General features: G+C 60.1%; 3 protein-coding genes across 10 annotated transcripts in view; 1 reads left to right on the top strand and 2 right to left on the bottom strand.

Annotated features, from left to right (window-relative positions):
* On the bottom strand, nucleotides 1-9,357 carry IDH3G (isocitrate dehydrogenase (NAD(+)) 3 non-catalytic subunit gamma). 2 transcript variants are annotated; one of them, XM_077889654.1, is made up of 13 exons: nucleotides 9,193-9,357; nucleotides 5,493-5,531; nucleotides 5,203-5,214; nucleotides 4,888-4,985; nucleotides 4,401-4,513; nucleotides 2,892-2,952; nucleotides 2,659-2,791; nucleotides 2,384-2,517; nucleotides 1,947-2,049; nucleotides 1,709-1,855; nucleotides 631-725; nucleotides 487-547; nucleotides 1-201 (listed from the first exon to the last, which is right to left on the bottom strand). In XM_077889654.1, the coding sequence occupies exons 1-13, from the start codon at nucleotides 9,271-9,273 to the stop codon at nucleotides 100-102; spliced, it is 1,179 nt and encodes a 392-aa protein (XP_077745780.1). In that variant the 5' UTR covers nucleotides 9,274-9,357; the 3' UTR covers nucleotides 1-99. The 2 variants fall into 2 exon arrangements, with proteins under 2 accessions (XP_077745780.1, XP_077745781.1); XM_077889655.1 differs by lacking the exon at nucleotides 5,203-5,214.
* SSR4 (signal sequence receptor subunit 4) lies at nucleotides 9,257-14,327 on the top strand. Of its 3 annotated transcripts, none has more exons than XM_077889658.1 (7): nucleotides 9,257-9,345; nucleotides 9,644-9,720; nucleotides 11,619-11,737; nucleotides 13,278-13,352; nucleotides 13,544-13,633; nucleotides 13,924-13,989; nucleotides 14,167-14,327. In XM_077889658.1, the coding sequence occupies exons 1-7, from the start codon at nucleotides 9,272-9,274 to the stop codon at nucleotides 14,269-14,271; spliced, it is 606 nt and encodes a 201-aa protein (XP_077745784.1). In that variant the 5' UTR covers nucleotides 9,257-9,271; the 3' UTR covers nucleotides 14,272-14,327. The 3 variants fall into 3 exon arrangements, with proteins under 3 accessions (XP_077745784.1, XP_077745782.1, XP_077745783.1); XM_077889656.1 differs by lacking the exon at nucleotides 9,257-9,345 and adding an exon at nucleotides 10,960-11,158 and having other exon boundaries at nucleotides 9,452-9,720; nucleotides 11,599-11,737; XM_077889657.1 differs by lacking the exon at nucleotides 9,257-9,345 and having other exon boundaries at nucleotides 9,467-9,720.
* Nucleotides 14,328-16,660: 2,333 nt separating this feature from the next.
* The window catches only part of PDZD4 (PDZ domain containing 4), a 31,148-nt gene continuing 20,895 nt past the window's right edge, over nucleotides 16,661-26,913 (bottom strand). For 2 of the 5 annotated variants that reach the window (XM_077890108.1, XM_077890106.1), the window contains exons 2-8: nucleotides 22,970-23,223; nucleotides 21,913-22,003; nucleotides 21,308-21,406; nucleotides 20,319-20,381; nucleotides 19,722-19,823; nucleotides 19,305-19,415; nucleotides 16,661-19,196 (exon numbers count right to left, since the gene is read on the bottom strand). In XM_077890108.1, the coding sequence (XP_077746234.1) occupies nucleotides 17,670-19,196; nucleotides 19,305-19,415; nucleotides 19,722-19,823; nucleotides 20,319-20,381; nucleotides 21,308-21,406; nucleotides 21,913-22,003; nucleotides 22,970-23,223 (2,247 nt within the window). In that variant the 3' untranslated portion in view covers nucleotides 16,661-17,669. The remainder of the gene's footprint in view (nucleotides 19,197-19,304; nucleotides 19,416-19,721; nucleotides 19,824-20,318; nucleotides 20,382-21,307; nucleotides 21,407-21,912; nucleotides 22,004-22,969; nucleotides 23,224-26,913) is intronic. The other 3 variants (XM_077890109.1, XM_077890107.1, XM_077890110.1) reach the window with 2 other exon arrangements.

Below are 26,913 nucleotides of genomic sequence, written 5' to 3'. Positions count from 1 at the left end.
GAGGGGACAGAGGGTGGTTTATTCTCGGTCTGCCCACCCACCTGGCTGCAGTGCCGGCAGTGGGAAGGGGTAGCGGGTGGAGGCAGTCCCAGGGACCGCCTAGGCTTCCACGGCCCGGCCGTTGATGATGCGGATGTGGCGGATGATGTCCTGGATGGCTTCCGATGTAGTGCCTTGGCCTCCTATGTCGGGGGTGTGCATCTGCGGGAGACAGACAGGCTCGGGCACACACACCCGGGACCCGCCAACACCTGACCCCCACCCTGTAGCCAGCCCGAGGGCGGCCCACTATCTCCCATGGCTTGGAGGGGCAGCGGGACCAGCTCAGGTCCAGAAAGCCCTACCCTGCCTGGTTCCGCCCTCCCCTTGGGGGCAGTGGGAGGTGCCAGGTCACCACTTCCTGCCCCTCAGATGGCACACCAGCTCCAGCCCTCCTGGGGGAAGGGGCTGGGGGGAAGGCAGGGGAGGGGAGAAGCGGAGCCTCACATTTTCGTTGTCCATGGATGCCAACACGGCCTTACGGATGGAAGTGGCGTAGGAATGCAGCCTAAGGAGGGAGAGCAGCTTTCAAACCCTTGGGGCCGGGGGCTGCCAGGGGGGCTGCCAGTGGGGCATCGAGAAGTCACTTACTTGAGGTGGTCAAGCATCATGCAACTTGCCAGCAGCGTGGCTGTGGGGTTGGCGATGTTCTTATTGGCGATACTCTTGCCTGTGTTCCTTGTAGCCTAGAAGGGGTGAGACAGGGGAGGCGGTGGCGAAGGTCACAGTGTTTGGTATGTGACTGTGCTGGCGCAAAGCCTCCACAACAGGCCAGCCCACAGAGACAGAGAGCAAGTCAGTGGGTGCCCTAGGCTGGGGCGGGGATGCTCGTGAATGTGGCCACAGTCCCCTCTCAGGGTGATGGAAATGCTCTGGAACTAGACAGAAGAGACGGTGGCCCAACACCATGTGTGCACTTAATACCGGAGTTACTCATTTTAAATAGTTTCCCTCTGTTATGTCAATTTTGCCTCACTTTTTAAAAAAAGACTAAAAAATAGAAACTAATAGGTCCGCTAAATGTGGTCTGTTTCTCCGTATAATGAAATGTGACTCAGCCATAAAAAAGAACGAAGCTCTGAGCTGTGCTACAGCGTGGATGGGCCTTAAAAACACTAGACTGGGGCAAAATAAAAAAACAAACTCCACTAAGGCAAAGAAACTAATCATAAAAGGCCACATGCCATAAGACTCCATTTGTAGGGGCACCTGAGTGGCTAGCGTCTGACTCTTGATTTCGGCTCAGGTCATGATCTCAGAGCCCCGTGTGGCTCAGCAGGGAGTCTGCTCCTTCGTCTCCTCTGCCCCTACTCATGTGCGCTTATGCTTCTCACTCTCTCAAATCAATCATCAATCTTAAAAAAAACAAAATAAAAACCCATGTCCATTTGTAGGAGATGGCCAGAAAAGGCCAATGCACAGGGGCAGAAAGCAGATGAGTGGTGGCCAGGGGCGGGGGGGGGGGGGCGGGGGTGTGTGGGTGACAGTGACAAATAACAAGTACGAGGCTTTCCTTTTTGGGGGGATGACGACGTCCTGGAACGAGTCAATGGTGATGGTTGCACAACTCTGAATAACCTAAAACCACTGAATCCTCACACTTCCAGTAAACTGGATGGTCTGCGAGCTATAGAGCACCCAGGGGCCAGCAGCCCTAGGCGCCACTCACCGTCTCAAACACAGCGTACACGTGGCCATAGTTGGCCCCGGCCACAAGGCCAGGGCCCCCCACCAGTCCCGCGCAGACATTGTTGACAATGTTACCGTAGAGATTAGGCATCACCATGACATCAAACTGCTGTGGCCTCGACACCAGCTACAGGAAAGGAGGAGACAGACGGGAGCGTGAGCACGGGAAGCCCACGGTGCCCGAGGCAGGCGGCCATGGGGCCCAGCAGGCCAGCTACCTGCATGGTGGTGTTGTCCACGATCATATTCTCAAAGGTGATCTGCGGGTAGCGGGCTGCCACTTCCTTGCAGCACTGGAGGAAAAGCCCATCGCCCAGTTTCCTAGGAGGGGGACACAAGACACCAGCTTGGCCACTCTAACAGCCAGTTGGAGGAATGGGGTGTGCGGATGGCCATAGAAGCTGGGTTCCAACCTCCGACCAGCCCCCCGCCTGTGAGACAGGCATAATCCCGCTTGCCCTCCCCGAAGCATGCAGTGCGGTAGAGCCTCGCCTGGGAACCAGGCAAGGGGACACAGCCCTGAGTGTGGCCCCTCGGTGGGCGGCCAGGGCTCCGGGCTCCAAGTCCCTGAGAGCGAGCCCCAGGAGCGTGTTCGGTTCAGCGGTTTCCCAGGCGCCTGCAGAACGGGCAGGAGCACGGCAGCGGCGGGGCATACATGATGTTGGCCTTGTGCACAGCAGTCACTTTCTTGCGCCCGCTCTCCTGGGCCAGTTTGAAGGCATACTCAGCAATGCGCAGGGACTTGGCCTTGGTGATGATCTTCAGGCTCTCCACCACCCCAGCCACACTCTGGGACAGGGACAGGGAGAAGAGACCCTCTGGCCCAGGTTTCTCTTCGAGGCCTGGCCTTTGTTACTGTAGACCCCAGCCAGGCTTATCCCCAGCCCTGATGACCCGAGGGGAGAAGGGGACAGCCCGGGTCTCACCCACCTCGTGTTCCAGGCTGCTATACTCGCCCTCTGTGTTCTCCCGGACAATGAGGATATCGATGTCCCTGTGCCGGGTCACCACTCCTGGCAGGCTCTTGCAGTGGATGACATTGGCATAGAGGTCCAGGCTGGTGCTGGGGACACGGAGAGAAGAGGAGATGGCCAATTCCACAACTGTCTGCCGGCACGCTCCACACCTGCACTGAGCCCCAACCCTGTGCACCTGGTTCTCACCGAAGGATGTTGTTTCGGGATTTGTGGGATGGTGGCAGGTTATGGTTCGTTTCGATGTTGCCTGCAAGACAGACGAAGACAGGCTGGAGGGGGGCCCCAGGCTCAGTCATACCACCGTATTCCCCTCCCTGAACAAAGGAACGCATGCCAGAGGCAGCTCCAACCAGGAGAGAAGATGGCTTTCAACGGCAGAAATAGTTCACAGAACGCCAGAGTGTAACCTGCACCGTAAGCCCCGTGGGGGCAGAGGGTGTGCGTGTGTGCATGCGTTTGCTTCATGGATGGGTTCCGAGGACCTAGAGCAGCACCTGGCACATAGCAGGCACTTGATAAACACTCACTGACTGAATGAATGAACAAATGAATGAACAAGGGCTGGCAGCTAGCCAAGAGATCTTGCCAGACCCTGGGCAGGAAACGGCAAGATCAGGGTCTGGCTGGTTAGAAAGTGACCACTCCTGCTTACTAACAGGCTGGCTAGCCAGGCTGGCGCCAGCAATGTGACCTTGACCAGTGTCACTGTCAGGCCCTGTGTCGAGGTGCCACATGAGCCCCAGCTCAGGGGCACATGGGGGCTGCCTGGAGAAGACTATAGCTTGGCCCGGGCTGGACCCAGGGCAAAAGAGAACGGAGCAGCAGGGGGCCAGTTGCCACTGGGAAAAGGCGGTTCTCCCGAGGGTGCCGAGTAGGCTTTTCTCAGAGCCCACGGGGCCCATGGCCCCCTCCGAGTCACATCCTGCCCACGCTGCCTTCGCCCAGTGTCTTAGGCACCTTGCAGATGCCACGTCAGCTCCACCTCTTGACTGCCAGGGCCTGGGACTCTAGCCGGGTTTGGCTTTGCTCACACAGAGCAGGTGATGGGCTCTAGCTTACAAAATGAGTAATACAAAGAGTTTAAAGACATGTACCAAACCGAGGTGACCTCAGGAAGGGCTAGAATTCCCGTGTGTAACACCCACACGGTAGTGGTGGGTAGAGCCAAAGCAGCAGGCAGAAGGCTAACACTGCATCTCTGCGACATGTGGTTTGTGAAAAAGGTTCTGAGGGTCAAAGCTGACCCCAGCAGACAGGGCCATCCCAGGAGGGAAGGGGGTGGGCAGAAGCCCTTGACTAAACAGGCCCCCACATAGTCTACAGCCACCAGGATCTCAGAACCGCAGGGTGGACAGGACCCTGGAAGCTTCTGTCCATTCTCCAAGCAGAAGGGTCTTCCCTAGCCAGAAAAACCCTGAGGTCAGAGTCGTGTGGTCCTAGGGACAAGTGTCAGCTTAAAAGTGAAAGGAATCAGGGGATCCCTGAGTGACCCATCGGTTTAGCGCCTGCCTTCAGCCCAGGGTGTGATCCTGGGGTCCCGGGATCAAGTCCCGCATCGGGCTCCCCTCGAGGAGCCTACTTCTCCCTCTGCCTGTGTCTCTGCCTCTCTCTGTGTGTGTCTCATAAATAATAATAAAAAAAGTGAAAGGAATCATGCATGGTATCACATTGTGCCCACCCCCAACCTGAACTCACCCTTCAGGGCCACGCGGTTCCGCCGGATGGCCATGATGGCGTTGCGGATATCTTCTTCATCAGCATTGGAGCTCACGTGCACCTCTTCAAAGTCCACTGGCACACACGCATGCCTGGAGCAGAAGCAGGTCAAGGGAGCTGGCCCCAGGCGAACGCCAGGCCCCCTCCCGGAAGCCTTCCCGGACCACTGGGTGCAGAGGCCTCTCCACTGCTGTTGCCCACCCTGACCTGGCTCTGGTTGAGAGGAGACTAGGCCCATCTGCACCAACTAACAGGGAGACACTCAAACTCCACAACACAGTGAGCAGGACTGCTGGCACTTTCCCCACGCCCAGGCCAGCCTGGCAGGATCACAGGCACTGGGATGAAAGGCCTGGGGTTACTGCCCCTCTTGGCACGGTTCTCAAGCCACCCCCAACCCGTGGCCCGGGATACAACCTCCCCTGGGGGTACAGGTCAAGGGGAAGTGGGCCCAGGGGCTGCTTACCTGAACACAGACTTGACATGCAACATGAGCTCTGGCCCAATGCCATCCCCTGGGATCATGGTCACTGTGTGCCGCCCACCATACTTAGCCGATGGAGGCTGGAAGGAGGGGAGGTTGAAGGTGGGACCAGGTGCCAGCTTGGGGTATCCTACCCCGCCACCCCACCCCACCCCACCCCAGACAGGGCTACTCCTGGGGGCTTCGCTGCTCAGGGGGACAGCAGCACAAGCAGGCCCAACCCCCACCTGGACTTGGGTCAATCTGACAGCAATTAAAAGCCCCAAAACTTAAAAGGCAGATGAGAAGAATACTCACAATTGTTTGTTGCTAGAGAGAGAATAGGAAGGAAGAAGACACTAGTCAGCCAAGGTTGGAGGAACAAGGCTGTGCCCAGGGAACAGGGCCTTTTCCCTGGGGACACTGTGTAGTACAGTTCACGTGAGGAGGGGTGGGCGACCTCTGGAGACCACGCCTCCGAGGGAAGGAAACCGAGGGCCAGGGAACAGAGAGGCACAGCACGCACACACCTCCACACGCACAGATGGACGTACACGCATCAACAGCAGTCTGCGCGAATGCAAGCACACACCCTGGCGGGTACTTACCGAGACGCTCCTCCGGGGGACCTCATGGGCACCTAGAACCTGGGAAAGAGAACCCAGATGTCAGAGGTTGCTGCCGAGCCCAGAAAGTCAGTTTGGCAAAGGCCAACTGAACTCTTTGCAGGGGAGAGGGACCGTCCCCACCATCCCCAGACAGGCCCCACGTGTCATCCGCTCACCTCAACCACGCACCACCATCTGGTGAAGAGCACACAGTACGTGCCCACACAAATGGCTCCAGAGCCTCCATTTCCCAAGCACCAGCCCGTCAAAGCACCCGGGAGGCTCGCCGCAACCCTTTATGCCTCCTTGAGTTCCACAGTCAGTTAAGAAATGTGTCTCCCTCCCCCTTTTGTTGTGTGATTCTTTATCTGCCGATTATTCCTGCTCAGTGATGTGTGTTGTCTGTTAACGCGGGAAAGTTGGCACACTAAATGTGGAACGATAGGGAAATCATAACCAACCGCAAGGCCATCACAACAACCACTTTATCTTTTTTAAAATCTGTTTTCCTTATTATAAAATCAGCATACAGTCCTAACAGGAAGATCAAAAGAAAAAGAGAGCACCCAGCCCCCTGGCCGCCCAGAGACCACCACGGTTGGCACTGTGGCGAACGACCCTCCACAATCACAAGTCCAAAGCAAACACGCCACGGAAAACGTAACCATTTTTAGAAAAATCACAGACACCAAGCTTTCAGAAGGGTTTCATAAAGGATTGCAAAACTGCTTCGTAGCCTACATGGAAGATAAATGTTCCCAACCCCCTGACTCCGAAACAGCCACATTTAGCCACACCACTCCTGTCTGACAGCTTCAGAGTAAAAGCTATCTGGGCCAAAGGAGACAGGTGTTGAGAAATGATCCATCTAGAGTCCCCCACATTGTCTGGAGGCAGAAGCTTGTGTGCCAGGTCCCTCTACAGTGGGGCTACAGATCCTCACACTTTCCTCCCTGCTATGCCCCACCTGGGAACACACCCAGGTGTCCCTCAACCCAAATGGGAAGGGACAGAACCAAGGTCCCTTTTGTCCCTTGAGATGCCCTTGCCCCTTGCCTACTGGGAAAGCAGAGTGCTCCAGCCAATAGCATAATCCCCCGGCCATTCTGCAAAGAGCCATGCCCTCTTGCTAGAAGTCTAGAAAGCTCAGAAAGAGAGTGACCATCCCCTTGGGGTCTACCTGGCTGGTATTCACAAGCCATCCCCTTGCACAAGCTCTGGCAGCACTGGTGTGCCGGTCACCCACCCAAGCCAGAGGCCAGGAGGGCAGTGACCACTAAGACAAAAGGCTGCAGGTACCTGCTTATCCATGTGGCCCCTGGGCCTGCAGTGACAGGCACACTCGAGGCTTTCCTAGTTTTCTTTCCACCACTTGTCAGTATCTGAATTCATCTTATTTGTAGGCTCTTGATTCGACTTACAGAAGGAGGTTCCCACTGCCCTTCTTCCAGGAAGCCTTCCCTGATGTGTTAAGGCTGTGGAACTGGAGGTCCCTCTGGGCTCCCAAAGCCCTACCTACTCCCTCCCCCACCAACCACAATCTCCCTAGGCTGTCCCTATCAACTGCCTTGCTCCCTCCCCAACCCCTAAGCCCCTGAGGGAGGAAGCCATGTCTGTCCAGTTCCATACTGTCATCCCAAGACCTAGCAGAATGCCTGGTCCAGAGCTTGGACATAAGAAACATTTCCCAAATTAACAAGTACATGAGAAACTGAAGGAAAGGGTGGTGGGTTTGGGGGGGCCAGTGAGGCCTTGGTCCAAATCCACCATCCACTGCTTCTGGTAACAAACAGCTTAACCTGGCTGAACTTCCTGTCCTTACCTGAAACCTATGGAATAGAGATGCCCACTTTATGTGGTTGCTGGGAGGATGCAGCAAGCCATTTGGTTCCCAGCAGGGCACACCCGCCCCTTCACCCCACCAGTTCCTCAAGCCGGTGTTCAGCACTGGGTGGACCCCTGCAGCTCCCAGCAAGTAATTCCTCCTAGGAGTCCAACGGCACCAGGCAAGTAACTTGGCCATGGTGGTGAGCCACCATCTGCACCTAGCTCTGTATCTGGGTAACCACCCCCACCCCTACCCTCTCCCTTGGATGACATCACCACCTAAGCTAAACCTCTCCTTCACCTGGTCCCTATGCTAGATGTTTCTTCCAGGCTTTAGCCAAAGACCCAGAGAGCTCTCAAGACTGACTTCCCTATCTTGCTCTGGACAGATACAGGCACCTTCCTTCAGGGGGTTATACGAGTTCTGCCTCGCACCTACGCCGCCCTCTGAAGCCACTTGTCAAAGAAGCCCCGTTTAAAGCAGGATGGGATATATGCACAGGGCTACTGCTTGAGCATTAAGTGGGAGGGTGGGTTCTCAGTCATCCTCTGACAGTGCCACAGAAAGAAAGGAGCCCAGGGTGGTTATGTGTCCCTGCAAAAGGATTCCCACATTCCAAATCTTAGTGAGGCTTCATTCTTCAGCGTGTTCTGTTAGATCAAGTGCCAATGGTGGCTGCATGTTTTCCCACAAGACCCCAATTGGTGGGACCAAAGATCTGAGGTTCATCCCTAAAGCTTTCCATACCCAGGACGGTCTCAGGGTAAGGCACTGCCCAGCTACCCACTGCTGCCTTCCTCCATCCCCACCCCAACATGGGCACAAGCACACAAAGAAGAGGAGATCAGGGAAGAGACAAATATCTTCACCAAGACCCCGTGGGAGCCTAACTGCCAGAGCCGCCAGGGCCTCTGGAAAACCCCTCCTCAGAGGGGTTTAAGTTAAGAGAAATCAGAATTTCATAAAGCATAAGCTATCACAGGATAGCTTTCCTGAGGGGTCAGACGGCAGAAGCATAGCAGATGTGTCCACAAGGTGTGTTAGCAAAGTCACAGGATTCTGGAAGGTCAAGGTTGGCTAGTTCCTTTGAGCCGGAGGGGAAACTGGAGTTCAGAGACAGGAGGGTGGCCATACTGTGGGTCAGTGCGGGGAGCCAGGCCTGGAGGTCATACGTCTTGACCCCTAGAGCCAGTCCGGGCTCTCTGATGCTTCCGATGGCTTCTGACTCACCCAGAGTAAACTACCCTCGCTTAAGTGTGAAAAGAAAGAGGAATGAGACCTGAATAACCAAGATCCTAAACGGAGAACTGAGGAAGCAAAGCCCCCACGGCTTCCCACCTCCCCAGTCTCAGAAAATCTAGCTCACTTCCATTTCAGGCGCCTGCGGGGAGAAGGCATCTGGGGCTATAAAGATGTCCAGGGGGAGGGTGTGGTATCAGGGATACCGGGAAAGTCTGGTTCTCCAACTCCACTGGGACAAGCGACAAAGCAGTCCGTAAGAGAAAATCCCGAGGAGGAACGGGGACTGGGAACGGGATTCCTAAGACGGCAAGAGTCCCGCGGGCCGGGACACGTGACCGCCTCGGGACCAAAGATCCCGAGGCTCCCACAATGACACTAAGAGGTGACACTTGGCCCGTTGCTGCCCACTCTCCTCGCCGGTCCGGAGCTCCCCCCGCCCAAGATGCAGACCCCTGGGAAAGCAGGACAGGGGCCAACTTTACCCAAGCCCCTCACTGACAGCAGAGGCAGCCAATCAAGTGCGGCGCCTAGCCCTCTCCCCGCCCCTCGCGGGGCCCACAGCCAATCGGGCTCCAAGACGCTCTGCAAGCCTGTGGCCTGCCAGCGAGCGCCGCAGCTGTCCCTTCTCACCTCCCAAGGACGGCAGAGGAGAGCGGGTCTGAGCACCGCCTTTGGAGCGCCGCGGACGACCGCCGCCACCTTCAGCGCCATGACGGAACGTGAGAGCCGTCGCACGTCCAGACACAGAGACACCGCTCTCGCGAGAGTTCGGCAGGGTGCGAAGTGCCGGAAGCGAGCACGGACCCGGCAGTGCGCACGCGCACGGCCGCGCCGGTTCCCACGCCCCCTTCCGGCGCGGACAGCGCCGCCGCCGCCGCCGCTGCCGCCGCCGCCGCCGCCATCTTGGTGGGGCGGCCACCTGGAACTCTGGTCTGGGGAGGGGACACGTCAGTGCCGCCAGCGGCGTCACAGGCCCGCCCGGCCCGCGGGCGCCTGATTGGCTGCCGCTGCTGCTTACGCGTCGTGCTTCCTCGTCTGTCCCTCGTGTCGAGGGGAGTCGGTCTCTTTTTTCCCTCGGCAGAGAAGAGGCGATGGCGGCGCTGGCATCCCTCGGCGCCCTGGCGCTCCTCCTGCTGTCCAGCCTCTCCTGCTGCTCAGGTAGCGGCCTGGCCGGGGCTCCTTTCTGGCGAGCCTCTTTCCCACGACTGGTGGTGCGTGGGGGAGGAGGGGTGCGGGCGAAGCAGGGTTCTGGGCCTTCTTCCTCCGAGAGGCAGGTGGCCTCGGGGCGCGGCGACCGTTTAGCCAGCGGCCAGGCTGCGGGGGAAACAGCCAGAGATTCCTTCCGTCTCCTCCCGCGAGGAAGAGCCCCAGAGCCTGCCCTGTGCGCCCGCTTCCCAGCCCCAGCAAGGAAAGTGACACACGTCCCTGTTCCCCCTCGGAGCTCCCAGTCCCGGAGGGCGGGGGTGGGGGCGGACAAGAGCAAAACTCTGCCGCGCAGTGCGATCGGAGTGAGAAACTGGGCTGGGGGGAGAGGAGCCACTTGACCCGGTGAGGTGAGACCAGGCCTCCCCAGGCAGGGAGCTGTAAAGAGAGGAAGCAGGGACGGTCCAGGCAGAGGGACCGTGAGCATGGGCAAGTTAGATAGGAGCATCAGAAGAGGGGAAAAAGGTAGAAGAGATTGGGGGTGCGGCGCTGGGGTGCCAGGCCGGACTGTTGACTTTTTCCCTGAGGTCCTGGTGTATTGGTAAGGGGCTTTTCAGCAGAGCTGAGCCACAGTCAGATCAATGAACATTCTTGAGAGATTCTTAACACCTGGTGGCACGGTTGAGCTCAAACCGGAGTCCAGAAGTGTGTTTAGGAGGAGATCCTTGCCCGAACCACTGCTAAGCCTGGGGGGTGCTTAGACTCGGTTGGGGATGCCTTCTTCACATTCACTTCACCTGCCCTGCTCAGGCCAGAGCATTTGGTGCCTGGAGTGTTTCATCAGCCTAACTGGCATTCCTGCCTGCACCCCCCTCACCTTCCCCTTGGGGATTACCCACCGTGTAGCCTGCGATGTCTGGAAAGGACAAACCTGGCTGTGAAACTCTTGGATGTTCCTCAGGGTCCATAGGGCAAAGGCCAAGCTTAGTGGAAGCCACATATGTGGCTCCAGACAATCACTCCCTACTGATGTTCCCAGGCATCTTCCTCCAGCCCAGATTCAGGAGCTTCTCTGTCTCAGCCTAATGCATGGCTCTGCCAGGACACATTCCAAGAGCAGTTGGCTGACAACTTCCCCACTGGTTAGCATCTGCTTGGCACCCTGTGTTTTAGGCAGTGCCCTTCCTAACCTGTAGCAGTTCAGTCTCCAGCAATGTGGAGGTGGCTGAGGCAGCATCCTTTCTCTCCCGGCAGCCCTGTTAAAGGGGACAAACTGGGCCCATTTCCTTCCCTTGGGAAATGCTGGGTCCAGTCTTGGCCTTCTATCACCCGTGGCTGGAGCCAGAGATCCCTTCATCTCAAGCCTGCATGCATTGCAGGCAGCACCACGCTTGCTGTCTGCGGAGGATGCCTTCAGTAAACTGACCAGGGCCATGCGTGGCTCTGAATTGAGGTCTGTCTGCCCCTCCCCTAGGGCTTCTGGGGTGTTCCAGGGCAGGCTGCAGCCCAGAGTCATCGCATGGCTTCCCTGTCCATAGGTCGAGGCATAGGCACCAGTTATCCAGTGAATCTATCCAGCTGCTGCTGCCCCTCTCCCCAATAAACACATAATCTTTTTCTCTTTCTCTTCCCTTCCTCCCTCTCTCTCTCTCCCTTGCTCTTCTTTTGAAAATAGCCTTTCTATCTGCCCCATCTGCCTAGCCTTCCTTCAAAACTGTCTCACCCTCCCCCCACTTACTGCTGCATTTCTGACTGAGCATTTGGATCTGTTGCCCACACCCCACCTGACAGATTGCAAAGGGCCCCATGTGCCAGCTGACAAGGTCTGGGAAGTGGGTCTGGGTGGTCCCTCCTGCCCCCCAGCCCATTACCCACGAGTTGGGCCTTACGTAGGTATGTCTACCTCCCCACAGCGGAGGCCTGCGTGGAGCCCCAGATCACCCCTTCCTACTACACCACCTCGGATGCCGTCATTTCCACTGAGACTGTTTTCATCGTGGAGATCTCCCTGACGTGCAAGAACAGGGTCCAGGTGAGGCAGTGGGGGTTCAGCCAGGAGAGTGTGGGGCAAAAGGTGGGCACTGAGCCTGGGACCTGGGGCATCAATTCCTCACTGGCAGCTGGTGGGGTCAGACCCATGTGAACAGACGGACGGTGAGGAGAGAAAGGTCAGGGCACAGCCAGGCCAGGCTGGTTTTTTTTAAGAGATTTCATTTATTTATTCATGAGAGACACAGAGAGAGAGGCAGAGACACAGGCAGAGGGAGAAGCAGGCTCCACGCAGGGAGCATGACATGGGACTCGATCTTGGGTCTCCAGGATCACACCCTGGGCCAAAGTTGGCGCTAAACCTCTGAGCCACAGGGGCTGCTCCAGGCCAGGCTGTTTAAAGGAGGTGTTTAGCGCTGCCTTCAGTTCAGGGTGTGATCCTGGAGCCCCGGAATCGAGTCCCACGTCAGGCTCCCTGCATGGAGCCTGCTCCTCCCTCTGCCTGTGTCTCTGCCTCTCTCTCTCTGTGTATCTCTCATAAAAAAATAAGTAAAATCTTTAAAAAAAGGGTGGACGCGTGGGTGGCTCAGCAGTTTAGTGCCTGCCTTTGGCCCAGGGCACGATCCTGGAGTCCTGGGATCGAGTCCCACGTTGGGCTCCTGGCGTGGAGCCTGCTTCTCCCTCCTCCTGTGCCTCTGCTTCTCTCTCTCTCTCTATGTCTATCATAAAAATAAATAAATATTTTTTTTAAAATGTTGCTAAGAAAATTTAAAAAATAAAAATAAAAATAAAGGAGGTGTTAAGGGGATCCCTGGGTGGCTCAGCGGTTTGGTGCCTGCCTTTGGCCCAGGGCGCGGTCCTGGAGTCCTGGGATTGAGTCCCGCATCGGGCTCCCGGTGCATGGAGCCTGCTTCTCCCTCTGCCTGTGTCTCTGCCCCTCCTTGTGTCTCTCTCTCTCTCTCTCTCTCTCTTTCTCTATCATGAATAAATAAATAAATCTCTAAAATAAATAAAATAAATAAAGGTGTTAAAAGAACATTTTCCTAATCTGATCGGCCTAGATGTGAAATACATAGGTAGATCTCTCGTTGTGCCTTATAACAGCAGACGCTGAAGTAAGAAACAGCAGGGGTATAGCCAGCTCCCAGGCTCCTGTATCCCTTTTCTGGTTGCGGTTTGCCAAGGTGGCCTTTCTGGGTACAACACTCCTCGGGTGGCTCATTGGGCACCCCTTGACCCTAACACCTGCTTCCAGGCTCAGGAATAACAAGTACGCTTCAGTCATCCTGCCTCTGTTCGCAGTTAACAGGCTTGCTGTGGGTTAGGGAGGCTAGGCCACGGTGGGGTATGTGCCCCCCACATAGGGGAGACATGTGGAGAGGCAGGAACAGCATCTGGGTGTTGGCTTCCTGGCATGTCTCTGGGTCATGGCAGGCTACCTCCATGGTTCTCACGTGCTGCCCCCTGCCAGACACATTCCAGTCCTTGACTGTGTGCAGCCTTGCTGCCCATCGGCCCCACATTGGGGGCTCCTGACCACCAGAGAGGGGAGAAGGTGACTCTCTCTTTGTTCCCTCTCCCAGAACATGGCTCTTTATGCTGACGTCAGTGGAAAACAGTTTCCTGTCACCCGGGGCCAGGACGTGGGGCGTTATCAGGTAAGGGATGCTGCAGTTGTCATTTTGAGGGGAGGCCATCTGCTCACAGGCACAACTTTGAAGGTGCAGGGGTGGCCCGGTGGAGGATTGAGGTTCTGTGACTCGTGATGCTGGTAGTGGTACTGTCACCACTAGCAGGGAACCTTGGTGTGTCCACTGTGCTCACCCCCTGCCGAACATACCCAACCCAGGTATCCTGGAGCCTAGACCACAAGAGCGCCCATGCAGGTACCTACGAGGTCAGATTCTTCGATGAGGAGTCCTACAGCCTCCTGAGGAAGGTGAGGATCAGTCACCCAGGGCCCCGCCCAGGCCTCCAGGAGGGAGGGCACACCCCACTACCACAGTCGTCTCCACCCTGCAGCCCCCTCTTAGCGGGGACCTCACTTTCACAGATTACAACGGCCGGGTGGGCACCTTCCTGACCGCCTGCCGCACCTGTCTTTGCACCTCCCATGTTCGTCTCTTGCCTGGTTCTCCTCTCTTCCATGCGTCGGGCCAACGCTGCTGCCTGTCCGGCCCCTCCGTGCCCCACCTGGCAGCACCCCTGACACCAGCATCTCCCTTGCAGGCTCAGAGAAATAATGAGGACATTTCCATCATCCCACCCCTGTTCACGGTCAGTGTGGACCATCGGGTGAGTGGCCCAGTCTCGAGGGGAAGCAGGGAGCACACAGCAAGCCTTGCCATTTTTGAGGGGTGGGATCGGGCTTTGGTTGGCCAGTGTATCTTTGTGCCCTGGAGGGAGAGTGACTAGGGTGGGCTGGCTCCTTGCCCGGCTCTGCCCCGAGCTAACTCTGGTTTCCTCTCACAGGGCACCTGGAACGGGCCCTGGGTCTCTACGGAGGTGTTGGCTGCAGCCATCGGCCTAGTGATCTACTACCTGGCCTTCAGTGCCAAGAGTCACATCCAGGCCTGAAGGTGGCACCCCTGGGCTCTTGCTACTTTAAATAAACAGTTGCTGGCTCTAACCAGTATTCAGGACACGAGCTCCTGCCTCGCATTGTCGTGTCATGTACACACCGGCAGGGGCTGGCAGCTGGCACCCCGCTCCACCTGGACTGCGCAGGCTCTGAGTGGGGACGGGGCCGGAGTTCCCCCGCCTCACGTGTGTGCTGCGTGCTCGGCCATCGCAGCCTCTCCTTCCTCGGCCCCCACTTCAGCCTGCCCTGCCTGCTGCCCCCGGTGCCTGCCTTGGTCTCTCCCAGCTGCCTCCATGGGGCTGGGCAGGGTGTGGGTTCATCCTGCCACTGCCTTGGTCTGCCCCGACCTCCTGCTGCTGGAAGGGCAAGTGCCAGACAAGGTCGGGCCGCCCCCAGCTTCCCTGAGGTCCAGCAGTTGGCAACACGTGTAGATGCAGCCTGAGCTGCCTTCTGAGTGCCCCGTGTGGGGTTCTGGGCAGGGGCGACAACCTCTCTTGCTGGTTGTGTAGAGCGCCAGGGGTCCCCCTAGCTTACTCCTGTAGCTGAAGCTGTGACGCCTGGCGGCTGAGGAGTGCTCCTTCCACGCCCTCCACCCCACCTCTGTGTTGCCTCCCAGTGGGTTCTCACGGCATGGCGTCGGGTGGGACACGTGGAAGGCCCAGGACGTCGGAAAGATGACGTGGGCCCCCCCCCATCTCTGAAGAGCCAGCTTCCAGTTTGGCCTGGCGCCTTCTCTGTGTCCCCTCTCCTGAGCACCCACTGCTCTTAGCACTGAGAGGGGCCGGGTATGTGGAGGGTGGCTTGTGAGCCGGCACTGCCTGGGGACCTCCTCCAGACTGGGGGACACTAGCCTTTCCCGGTTCCTTGTCCCTTACTCCTCCGGAAGTGGGGTGGAGTGGGGAGGAGCTGGCTCCTTATTCCCCAAGGGAGGGCTGCAGCAGGACGCTTGGGGCTGAGTCCCCTAATAATCCGACCAGGCTACGACTCCTGGCGGGGAGAGCTTTCTGGAATCAGACCCACAGTGGTAATTAAGGGGTGCCTGCTGCTCCCCCTCCCTGCCCAGGAGTGAAAGGAGACTGGTCCTCCCGTTCTGCCAGCAGCCCGTGCAGGGCAGGCAGCGTGGACAATGGCAGCTGTTGGCCGCTCAGCAGCTCTTGATTCTGCTCAGCGGCCAGAGGGCCCCGATGTGAAGTCACTACTCCAGGGCAGCTGTAGCTAATGGCCCTCCTGGCGCCAGCGTCCCAGAGCCCCAGTGTCGGCTTCTAGGCGGCAGGGGACTGCAGGTTAGCCTCCTGTCGGCCTCCATCCCAGGAGCACTGGGCCTCCGGCCTCCCCTGTCCCCCGAGGCAGCCTCTAGTGCTGACCAGGTGAGCCTGCAGCAACGGCCAGCCAGTTTCACGCAGCAGGGATGGGCCCCTGGAGCCCCCACCTCCACAGGGCCTGCTCGGGGACCCAGGTACCCCTCCCGAGGAAGATGTGCCATCCTCCCGGTGCTGGGCTCCAGAGGCCTCCCAGGGCCCCCCGCAACCCCTTCGGCTCCCGTGGCTCCTTGTCACCAACAAGCGCTTTCGTCCCTCCCACTGTTCGGGCCTCCCCCCCCCCCCACGCCCAGCTGCTCCCACAGATGCGGCCACCCTCAGGGCCCAGCCTGCCCTGCAGGGCCCAGGCTTCTGGGAACACTTGCTTGGATTTCTCGGATTTCTCACTCACGCCCATCTCAGCAAATTAGGGGAATTGATGAGAAGCCTGCGCGGATGTTTCCTTAGAATCTTAATGCATCCTTGCCCGCTTCAGCTGCTGGCAGCCGCCCACCCCAGGAGGTACACCCCCCCCCCTGCAAGCTGGGGCTCCCGGAATGGCACTCTTTGGGGCCCCGGGGCCCCACTCAGCACCTAGCAGATGCCCAGTGGTTTGCTGCACTGAAGGGAACCTCGAGCATTTGGCTGCCCCGCTGGGAGTTCCTTCCCAACACGGAAGGGTCCTCCGCAGCCACCCGGGTGTTCAGGCATCTGGCCACAAGGCGTCTACTCGGCAATCTCCGTGCTGGGCACCGTGCGGGTCCCCAGACAAGCAAGGGTAGTTTGTGCCTCCCAGAGGGTCCCAGCTCCGTGCCTCTTCTAGGGCTCTTCCTGAACTGGGGGGTGGAGGAGGCCAGAACCCGCTTCTCAAGGGTTGGCCTCGCGGGGCGGAGGCCTGCCTCGGGGTCACCCGTGTGACCACGGCACACTTCTAACATCATTCGGGTGGACTGTCTTGTGCTCTGGGTACTTCAGAAGGCCTTGCCGTCCCTCGAGGACAGGGGAAGCACAGAGGCGCGCCTTGGCCCCCCCGGCCCCCCCACCCCCGCCAAACCCGCCCGGTGAGAATGAACACAGACGCCAGGAGTCACCTCAAAAAGGCAGCTTGCTTTATTCTCTCAATGCCGATGGGGGGCAGGGGTGGGCAGCCTGTCTGCCTCCAGTCTGAGGCCCTCGGAGCCGCAGGGGCCCTGGGGGCTGGGCCTGGTCCACGCTTGCAGAGTGGGGTGCAGAGCATCTTCTCCCCAGTCAGCCCAGCTGGCCGGGCCCGTCTCTCTCGGGTCCAGGCCTCTCCCTCAGCTCGGCGTGGGTCTTGTCACCAAGGTCTTCCACTGCTGCTTCCGTCTTGGCTCTCCCTCGGTCATCGGGGAAGGAAGTGGCCCCCAGGGTGGGCCTCCCGAGCCACACAGAGGCTCCCCGTCCCCACGCCTCAGAGTGGAGACCACAGAGAAAGCTGCTTCCCATTGTCCCCTTCTTCCCCAACCCTTCCCTCCCCCTGCCCCAGCCCAGCCCTCCCTCTCTTCCTTCCCCCCACCCACCTCCTTCCCAGCCATCACCGGGGGTTCCACTTTTTTGTCAGGCTGCCTGAAGGAGCTGCCAGCCCCCAGAGCAGGTCCACGAAACAGAAAAACAACAATTGGCAAGCACAGAAAGGGAGAAAAACCACAAAACTCAGGGTTGCCTTTGTCTAACAAATAACCAAGGCTCCCGGCAGGGGGCGAGGCTGTGCTCAGCTTGGAAGCCAGGCCTTCTCTTGTGCTTAGGACAGTCCCCTCCGCCTCTCCTTTGCAGTCCGACGTTCCTGTCCCCAAGTACCCACGCTGAGAGCTCTGGGGGCCGGGGGTGGGGTGGGGGGTGTGTGTGCGCGCACACGGCCCGCACAGAGCTGGAGGGGTGCCTGTCACACGTCTGCCCCCTCCCCCCACCCCGTGCCAGGTGTCAACGTGGTGGCTGCACTTGGGGAGCAGGAAGTGGCCGATGGAGAGAAGTGTCCCTTCTCCTCGGGGGCCGCTGTCTGGTAACACAGTCCTGTGCACACACACGCAGACACACACTAGATGCTAAGGGAGGGTGGGGGCCGGGGTGTCGGGAGGGGCTCACACAGTGGTGACGGAGAGCAGAGGGTTGTAGACGCGCTTGCCGTCGGCGGAGCGAGTGCCGTGCGCCAGCATCTCCTGGATGGTGATCCAGTTGTCCAGGATCTTCTTGTTCCGCTTCTTCATGGTTTTGCGGTGGCTCAAGGCGATGATGTTGAGCTCGGCCTTGCTGTCGCCGTTCTGCTGCTCCCGCAGGCACTCCAGCCGGCTCTGCATCATGAACTCGCGCCGCTTCCGCTGCTCCCGGGCGCGGATCAGGTGCTGCTTGCGCTCCTCCTTGCTCCAGTAGCGGCCCATCTTCATCTCGCTCACCGCGTCGTCATCCGTGGTCATGCCGCTGCGCTCCTCCCGGATCTTCAGGGCCCGGGCCTTGAGGAGGCGATCGCGCACCGGCCGCTTGGCCACGTAGCGGGTCCCGTCGCTGCGCACCTTGACCTTCCACTCCATGCGGGGCGCCTCGGTGGCCGCCACGGCCCCGCCCACCCGGGGGCCGCCGGCCAGACCCAGGGGGCCGTGGCCCAGCTCCTCCAGGCCGCGCGGCGGGGCCAGCTGCACGCAGCTGTGGTAGTGCTCGGCCTCCTGGCCCTGGCCGCGGTGGCGCCGGGCCAGGTAGGGGCTGCCTTCGGGGCCCACGCGCTCCAGGGCGGCGCCCGTCTTGGGGCTTCGGCGGACGCGCTCCTCCGGGTGCGGTCTCCGGCCCACCTCGGGCTCGCGCGACAGGGAGCGGAACTTGGCGGGGCTCCCCTGCGGGGCGGCGGCGGCCTTGGGGTGGGCGGCCACGGCGGGGCCCGAGGGGGGCCGGTTCAGGTTGGAGTTGCCGGTGGCGGCGGCGGCCCGCCGCAGGGGGCTCTCGGGCAGGGGCTCCGCGAGCAGCGGGGTGCTGCGGCAGCTCTCCCCCGTGTTGTAGGCGCTGGTGCTGTCCTTGTCCGACTTCTCGGGCAGCTCGGAGATGTCGGACAGCTCGTGCTTCTTGGGCTCACCGGCCCCCAGGTCGTAGAGACTCTCCTCCTCCAGCAGCCAGGCCTTCATGCAGCGCTCCCGCAGCTGCTGCATCTTCTGCGCCCGCAGGATGTTCCGGCACTTGAACTCCAGGTGCCGCAGCTCCTCCTCCAGCATGGCCATCTCGTGGCCCAGGCTCTCGTTGCGGTTCACGTCCAGGGCGCCGTTGCCCGCCGACGCGCGGGGGAAGAGCAGGCCCAGCTGGTTGCCGTTCTCCAGGTGGCCCTTGATCTCCAGCAGCTCGCGGTAGCGCTCGTACTCCTCGTCGGTGAGGCCCGGGACGTCGCCGCCCCCCAGGCCGGCCCCCTCGGCCAGCAGGGAGTCCATGCTGAAGTGGAGGTCGCGGCTCTTGCGCAGGGCCCCGGGTGTGTTGGCCGCGCTGGCGGGCTCGTCGCCCAGCAGGTCGTGCTCGGAGCTCTCCTCCGTGCGGGTGCTCTCGTCCGTGCGGCCCACCCCACTGTCCAGCTCCTGGCTGTTGCTCAGGCCCGGGCCCGCATCGGGGACCCCTTTCTCCTCTTCGTTGCCAAGCTGGGGCAGAGAGACGAGCCGCGCTCAGTGTGGGTCCCGCGGGCAGGGGTCGGGATGGGAAGGGCCTCCGGCTCGCCCTCCCCGCCACCCACCCCGCTCCTTCCTCACCTGCTGGGCAGGGGGCGATTTCACCTTCCGTGCACGCAGGTCCCCCTCATGCTCGGAGCCAAAGTCATCCAGAAAGTCATCCCGGTCACTGTCCTTCCACCGCTTTGCCAGCTGCAGACACAGGGCTGTGCTGTCCCCACGGCTTTAAGGACCTTCCCGGGTACCACCCACCAGTGGGCCTCGAGGTCCCATACCCGGCCTCCTGGTCTCGATCAAGTTGAATGACCCAAGAGAGAGGGTGGTCCCAGCACACTCGGCCATCAGAGGCCGGAAGGGGAAATGGGCCCCAAAGACCCTACCCACCCTCCACCAGTGCCAGGTTGTTGGCATGTCTGTGCCCTGGTCACAGATCAGCAGCCCCCACAGAAAGCCCGCTGTCAGGGGTCCCAGAACATCCTGCCGGGCACACACACACACCTGGCTCTCAGGCCGGGCCACCAGCAGGGAGATGTTGGTGTTCTCCTCCTGGCTCAGAATGGCCACCGCCTCTTCCCGGTTCTGGACGTCCACACCATTTATCTGTGACAAGCCGAGGGACAATCAAAGAGAATGCCGGCACCGGCTCTGGGGTGGGCCCCGGCTGAACCGCAAGGACCCCGTCGTAGGGAGCTGCAAGCAGAGCACCCTGGGCTAGGAAGGGTTCTTGAGCTCTGACAGTATGGAAACCAAGTGGAAGTGCCCAGGGGGACGGGAGCCTGGCCTGTGCTCCTGTCTGGCACATGTGCCCCGGGAACAGTGTATAGTGGGACACATGCTCACATCTGGGGGATGGAGGGAGAGGCTGGCCAGGTGCCACCGCAGCACAGGCCCTTGACGCCAGCAGGTCTGACAACACGTGGGAGCCACCCGGGGCAGTTGTACCGGAGAGAGGAGACCCAGCCCTGGTTTCAGGCACGGCAGGACGCCGGGCCATCGGAGGAGGCTCTCAGCAGGAGAGAGCTGGACTGGCTACCGAGAGGTCGCTGGGCAGCCGGGGCGGTGGGGACCACGGTCAGGCCTGCCCACCCCACTCACCTGGATGATACGGTCTCCCTCACGGATCCGGCCGTCTTTGGCTGCAATGCTGTTGGGGTTCACCTGCAAGGCAGATGCATCATGGGGACCTGGCGCCCCTCACTCAGGTTCCCTTCTGGTGACAGGGGGCAGCCTCGCCTTGGGGGTTCCCGAAGCAAGCTAAGGTCTCCTTCTTGCTTGCTCCCTCTTCAGCTCAGACCAGAAGGTTCCGAGCTCCACGAGGCAGGGACAAAACGGTGGGTCTTGGGCTAATCACCTCTCCCCAGCCCCTGCCTATCACCCCCAGGCCCATGCCCACACCCCCCACTGGCACTCCTATACTCTTCTGCATGAAAAACCGTTCTTTTCCATTTCAGAGGCTGGGTAAATGGAGGAAGCTGGATGGACGGACACACACACACACACACACAGACACACACAGATACACACACACCAGTCCTGGGGCTTGATCAAGGCTGTTAAGATATTCACAGAGAGGTTGACTTGGCCAGAGTTTGGGGGTTGGCTGGCGAGCCACCCACCCTCCTGTGGACACGTGTGTCCACCACAGACAAGTGGGGAAGCACAACCACCGCGAGTCCCAGGAGGGGCTGGCTGCAGGACGTGGGAGGGACCACGAAGCCTGGCCAGGACCTCAGCCTTGCTCACTGTCCCAGCCTGGGCACAAGTCTCCTGGATGAACACGCACTGAAGCCATTAGCGGCCCTGTGCCATGCTGAGCAGGCCCCACCCCGGGCAGCCGGGCCTTTACGGGCAGCCGCAGAGCCCTGGGTGGCATGGAGAGGCCACAGGGATGAGACGGCGTGGGGACTCTCCGTGTGCCAGACCGCGCCTCAGCACCTGCCACCACGGTGCCCTCCCGTCCCCACTGCAGGTGCCAGACAGACAAACGCTGTCAAAGTCCAGCCTGGGTGTCCTCACACACGAGGAGGAGGCACCGAGCTCCCCCGCCTCCCAGAAGACCCCAGTCCCGCACCCCGCCTTCCTACCTCTCCAACATAGATGCCCAGGTCCTCCTCATCATCCGTACGGTAGCAGACCATGAGGCCTAGCTTGTCCCGGTGGCTGGTCTTGTACAGCTCCACCTCCTGCCACAGGGAGTGGGGGGAGAAGCAAAGGAAGAAAGCCCCCAAAACACGTGAGCAAGGAGGCACGCTACAGGGGCGGCAGCCACGGCCCGGCTCCGACCCCAGCAGCGCGTCACCGGAGCCCAGGTCGCAGCCTCCGGCTCGGAGGGTCTCTTACCATCCCAAGCGGCGCACGTGTGCCGTGGTCTCCCCTACCAGGACACGCCCGGGACACACCCGAGACTCACACGAGACACACGGGACACACGGGACACAGACATGCGTGGGACACAGACTCACCAACACAGACTGACTAAGGACCTCACCCACGCCCTCCCCGACGCGGCCCGGCTCGACCCAGTGCGGCCCGTGAGCCGGAGTAACGAGCTGCGCGTGGGCAAGGGCCACGGGACTCGGCCGCCTGGGGACAGCAGGAGCCAGGCCCGGGCTGGGCTACAGCCAGCCAGCGGGGGGCTGGCTCCTGAAGCTGGCGGGGGGCCCTGGCCTGGCCTGGCCGCCCGGCTCACCTCATACTCCAGCTCGTCCATACGGTCTGCCTCCTGCGGGCCGCCCTCCATGAACTCCGCCGGGTCATAATACTCATGGCTGATGGGGGGGCTGCCCAGGAGAAGGGGGGTCAGGCCAGCCATCTGCTCCTCTAACGCCCTAGCCCCGGCTCCCGGGCTGGCCGGTCCCAGTGAGCTCAGCGTGGAGCCCGTCCGTCTGAGCTACATGCATCCATGCAAAGACCAGGAATGCTTCCTGAACGGGGGTGTGCAGGGGGCTGCACGGAGGACACAGGCATGCCTAGCTCTCCCACCCCATCCCGCCCTGTCGCCCAGCCCGGCCGGCAGGGTACCGAGCTCTCCGAAGTGCACGTGCCCCTCCCGCCCGGCACTGGCCCCACTCATGCAACGCCCCCAGGAGTTATCCAGGCCTCAGAGGACTGCTGGGGAGTAGAGGAGGACCCACGCTACCTCCAGGGCAGCCCTCCTTGCCCCACGGCTAAGCGTGGCTGCCGGCGGCCAGGGGCCTCACTCTCTGCGGAGGAGGGGATCCCGGGACCACCGCCCTGCAGCACGGGGTTTGGATTAGCAGAATGAGCCACCAGGCGTGGATGAGAGGCCCTTCTTCCGAGTGGGCCAAGGAAGCCGAAGAGATGGAGGAAGTTCAGAGCGGGGGGAGAGATGGGACAGACAAGGATGTGAGAAGATTCAAGGAAGGATGCTTGAGAGGCAGAAGACGATGGACGGCAGAGGAGGAGAGAGGATGGAGGAGGAGGAGCGGAGGCCCGCGACCTTCCAGAAGCCAGGTCCCGGGATGCTCCTCCCCCGGCCCTGGGGGGCAGATGCCCTAGGGAGCCTGTGTGGCAGCCTCCCCGGGCCCTTCAGCGGCTGCTGTCCAGCCGGAGGCTGCAGAGGGCCTAGAGATTTCGGAGCCCTGGGATGCCACGGTCAAGCTCTGGAGGCCAAGGAGCCTGCCGCTCGGGGTCTCCCCGCCACGCCCAGAGCTGCGGCAACGGAGCCTCTGGGTGGCGTGCCCTCTCTGGAGGCAGGGCCCGGGGCCCTCCTGAGGGCGACTCACAGCTCAGACAGGACGTACGGCTCCAGGATGGCCATGGGCGGGGTGGGCGGGCGCAGCTTGCCCAGCGCCATGAGATGCTCAAAGGTGATGTCGGTTTGGGTGCCACTGTCCACCAGCTGCAGGTCATGGCATGAGCTGTCCCCCCGGAGGCGGGGGCTGCGTCTCAGCACCTGGATCACCAGAGGCTCCTTGGAGGAGCGCAGGGCCTCCAGGGTTTGCTCCTGAGACAGCTTGGAGAGCTCCTTCCCGTTCACCTGTGGCAGAGACACGCCCCCGTGAGAACCCGCCCACCCGCACCCCGGTGAGCCCCACTCCTGAGCCCTGCCCCTACACAGGGCTGTCTGGGGATCAGGGCGCCCCCGTGACTATGCACCGGGTCTGGGGGCTCAGCCCCCACCCTAGAACATCCTCCAGCTCTCCTCCCTCGGGAGCCAGCCACGCTCCCATCCTCCTCGCTCCGGGACCAGCTCGTCGTTCAAGCAGCACTGAGGCCAGAGCTAGGGTCTAGAAGATCCACGGAGAGTGGCCCTCGGCAGCGACTGTGCACCAGTTGTGCTCATCTGCTGTCAGGGCTGGAGAAGATCTTGATTCCTCTCCCAATGGGAGTCAGTCAATAAATGGGTTCAGGCGGGAGGGTTGGAAAAAGTACGCAGACACAAAGGACAGGACCTCTGTCCTCAAGGCAACAACAGAATCGCTGAAGAGAAAGGGGACACGCACAGAGCGTCCTGACATGGCAAGGTGACCTGAGGGAGGGGCCGAGGAAGTGACCCTCATAAGACCACCACTATTTCTTGGGCACCCGACGTGCATCTCCCCTGAATCCTGACCCCAAGAACCCACTGTGCAGATGAGGAAAGCGAAGTTTAGCAAAAACGAAGGCAGTGAGTCAAGGTCATGAGCCGGACCAGGCTGCGTAGTGGTCAGAGCTGGGCAGAAGGCGGGCCTGGTGAAGCCTCCCGGGAAGAGCAGAACCACAATGGGTTGGGGGTGGAGGGTGCAGTGCTTTCCGGGCCCAGCTGGGTGGAGCAAGATGCGCCCTCAAGGGAACTGGGGACACAAGGCTGGCCCCAGTCCGGACACTGATTTCTGCAGCAGCCTATATGCACCGGGCCCTGGGATGGTCACTGTCGGGTGAGTGCGACCTCGAGGGGCTCGTTGGTGTGGACGCCAGTAGACTTAGGACCAAACAAACACAGTCAGAATTTAGGGCATGTGCCAGGAGACCGTGAGGGGTGGGAGGTGGGAATCAGGAAGCGGGTCCTACAGGAGGGGGCATGGCAGGGTCTCCTGGTTCACTCAGCAGCTCGTGGAAGGGCTGTTCTGGGCCCGGGCAGGACACCCACCAGGGGATACTCCAAATGGCTACGCCCAGTGGGTAACCAAGGAACCGGACCTTCGGGAGGCCCCTAAGGAAGCAGAGGGCCGGCCACACCCCACCTAGGGGGCGGGTAGGAAAGGCTCCCTGAGTGGGGGGCACCTGGCCCGCATCAGGGGAAGGGAGAGAGGGAGGCTTGCTTGCAGGTGGAAGCGGAGTCCTCACCAGTCAGCACAGAGGATGCAGGGCCCGTGGACCCGGCACCTGCCACCCATCACCTGCCCGTGGACAGAGCTTCCGCAGGATGAGGGGAGAAGCGCCGCACTTGGGCACAGTGGCCGGGTCGTCCCAGTCTCCGAATTCCCACAGTGCCACCTCTGTCCCCGGGGGTCTCAGGGGGACGGGAGTTCTACATGGAGATGCCCGATCCAACTCGGCTTTCCTGGCCACCACTCAACAGACCAGCCCTGGATGTCATTCCGGGGAGATGGCCGTCTTAAGAGTCCCACGACCCCCTGGCCAACCGATGGCTCCTCCGAGGCATGGAACCCAAATATCTGCTACTTGATTATGTCTTTGTAGAAGAGAATCTCGGTATCCATGGCTCCCCTCCCTACAAACTTTCCCTGGTCAGAAAAGAATTTTTTTTTTTTAACCAATGTGGTCTGATTATAAAAGAAACACAGGTTCATTGTTGAACCTTTGAAAAATACAGAAAACCATAAGGAAGAAAAGAAAAATCAGCCAAGAAGGTATTAGTTTCCAAGTAAAGGTTAAGTGTGACCGTGTGGTCGGGGGAGACGCAGGAGCTCGGTCCAGCCGGGGACCGGCGCGGGGGGGCCCAGGAGAAATCTGGAAAGCTGTGGGCAGGGCGCCGGGGGCAAGGCTGTAGAGAGGGAACGTGCGCAATGGCCTCGAAGACCCCAGCAGAGCTGGCTGTGAAGCTGTCAGGAGATCTGCGAGCCAGCTGTTCAGCGCGGCCGTTACCAACATTTGATGGAATAATCTTCCAACGGCATGAATTATATTAAAAACAAAGGCAGTAAGTACTCCAAGCTCATGACCTTCTAATTATTTTACTCCACTCTCCTGTTTGCACTGTTAGGGTGACTTACGCCTCGTGTGTGTGGAGACAGGAGACACTGTACGATGGCGTGTGCCCGTGCATTTCTTTCCGTGCTGAGGGACACCATGCTGGTGGCCACAATGGGAGTATTTATTTCCACCACGGAAATCAGCAACTGCTCCAGACCAGGGCTTTTTGTCTCGGACATTCACCAGCTCCCCACCGCCCTTAACTCAAGGGCTTCCCTAAAACGCAGAAGGGCTGGGCTGTCCTCGAGATCTCCAAGGGCTAGGTGTCCCCCCGAAAGTCCTGGAGCAGAGCCACAAGTGTGCAAGGGGAGGCTCAGGTGACAGTGAGAAACGCAGGAATGTCTTTCTCCCTGGCATCTGTTGGCTCTCCTGCAGCCGCGTTGCTATGGAAACTGGGCCCAGACAGTGGGGGGGGGGGGGATGCAGGGTGGGCTGGGACCTGAAGAGGAGGATGGGGTCATCACGGTGATGCCCAGGACGCCGGGCAGCCTTTCCCTTGACCCATGTGCTCCTTCAGCTCCTCTTCCTCAGTCAGGGGGTGCTCCCAAGCTAATGAAGATAAGTGGGGCAGAGACAGGCCGTGACAAGTTGGAAGTGAGCCCCTGCCAGAGCCAATGAGCGCTACCGGCGCGGTGGGGAAGTGTGTGGGGTGATGAGCAAAGCAGCCGGGGTCCAGGGGCCAGGCACACAGTATCGACCCAGCGTTCTGCTAACACGTCTTCCTCGGAAGCCCTGCCCTCGTCCTGCCAAGACCCACCCCTGCTCACCACCTCCCTCCCCTGCCGCCACCACTCCAAGCCCCCCACAAACAATCCGAAATGGAGCAAAGTCCTAAATGGACAAAGCAAAACTGCCTACCTTGGAGGTGAGAGAACAATGTCAATGATGTTGGAACAGAGAAGCAATTCTTAAGACGAACAGTGGGCAAGGAAGAATGGAAAAGACAAATTTGACTATGTTAAAAGGTCAAACTTCTGAACAAAGGACATAAACACAGTGAAAAGGTAAGACAGGCGAGGAGACGATGCGTACAAGGCATAGAACTGATAAAGGATTATCCGGAATATTCTCTGAAGAATTCCAACCAAACAGTAAGAAAATGCAACCAATACGGTAGGAGAACCAGCGGTCACAGAAGAGGGAGCTGGGCTGTGAGCAGCAGCACCGCGACACCAACCCTGGAAACAGCCCAAGGGCCCACCTTCCGCAGAGGGATCCTAAGTGGGGCCCTGTTCCCACCTGGGCCCTGTTCCCACCTGCGGTATCCGGAAGCCCTCCCCGCTCGCTCAATGGCACGAACAGGAAAAAACAGGCATCAGAATGACAAAGCGAGGGAAGGGAAAGGAATGGGGTCAGGGATGAGTCTGCACAGGCGGCTCCAAATCCGCCTTTTTAAGGGAAAAATGCCGAGGCCCACAGGCCAGAACTGAGGTGGGTGGCTGTACGGCCCCGATGCCAAGATGATGTGATACTTTTTCTGGACTTGAGAAGTTTTGGGGGGGCCCAGCGGTTGAGCGTGTGCCTTCAGCTC

This window comes from Canis aureus, chromosome X, assembly GCF_053574225.1.
Source record: "Canis aureus isolate CA01 chromosome X, VMU_Caureus_v.1.0, whole genome shotgun sequence".
NCBI lineage: Eukaryota > Metazoa > Chordata > Mammalia > Carnivora > Canidae > Canis > Canis aureus.
The sequence above is the reverse complement of the archived record's forward strand: the minus strand, read 5'-3'. Positions and strand labels throughout refer to the sequence as shown.

Bases quoted from the DNA above. Each gene is read 5' to 3' on its own strand.
- SSR4 (XM_077889656.1), top strand. From the start codon at position 9,654: ATGGCGGCGCTGGCATCCCTCGGCGCCCTGGCGCTCCTCCTGCTGTCC. The intron at 11,159-11,598 runs GTCTGTCTGCCC...GGCCTTACGTAG, and splicing joins ATGCGTGGCTCTGAATTGAG to GTATGTCTACCTCCCCACAG. The intron at 13,353-13,543 runs GTAAGGGATGCT...TACCCAACCCAG, and splicing joins AGGACGTGGGGCGTTATCAG to GTATCCTGGAGCCTAGACCA.
- IDH3G (XM_077889654.1), bottom strand. From the start codon at position 9,273: ATGGCGCTGAAGGTGGCGGCGGTCGTCCGCGGCGCTCCAAAGGCGGTG. The intron at 4,514-4,887 runs GTAAGCAGCCCC...CTTCTGCTCCAG, and splicing joins CATGTCAAGTCTGTGTTCAG to GCATGCGTGTGTGCCAGTGG. The intron at 202-486 runs GTGAGGCTCCGC...TGTCTCCCGCAG, and splicing joins CATCCATGGACAACGAAAAT to ATGCACACCCCCGACATAGG.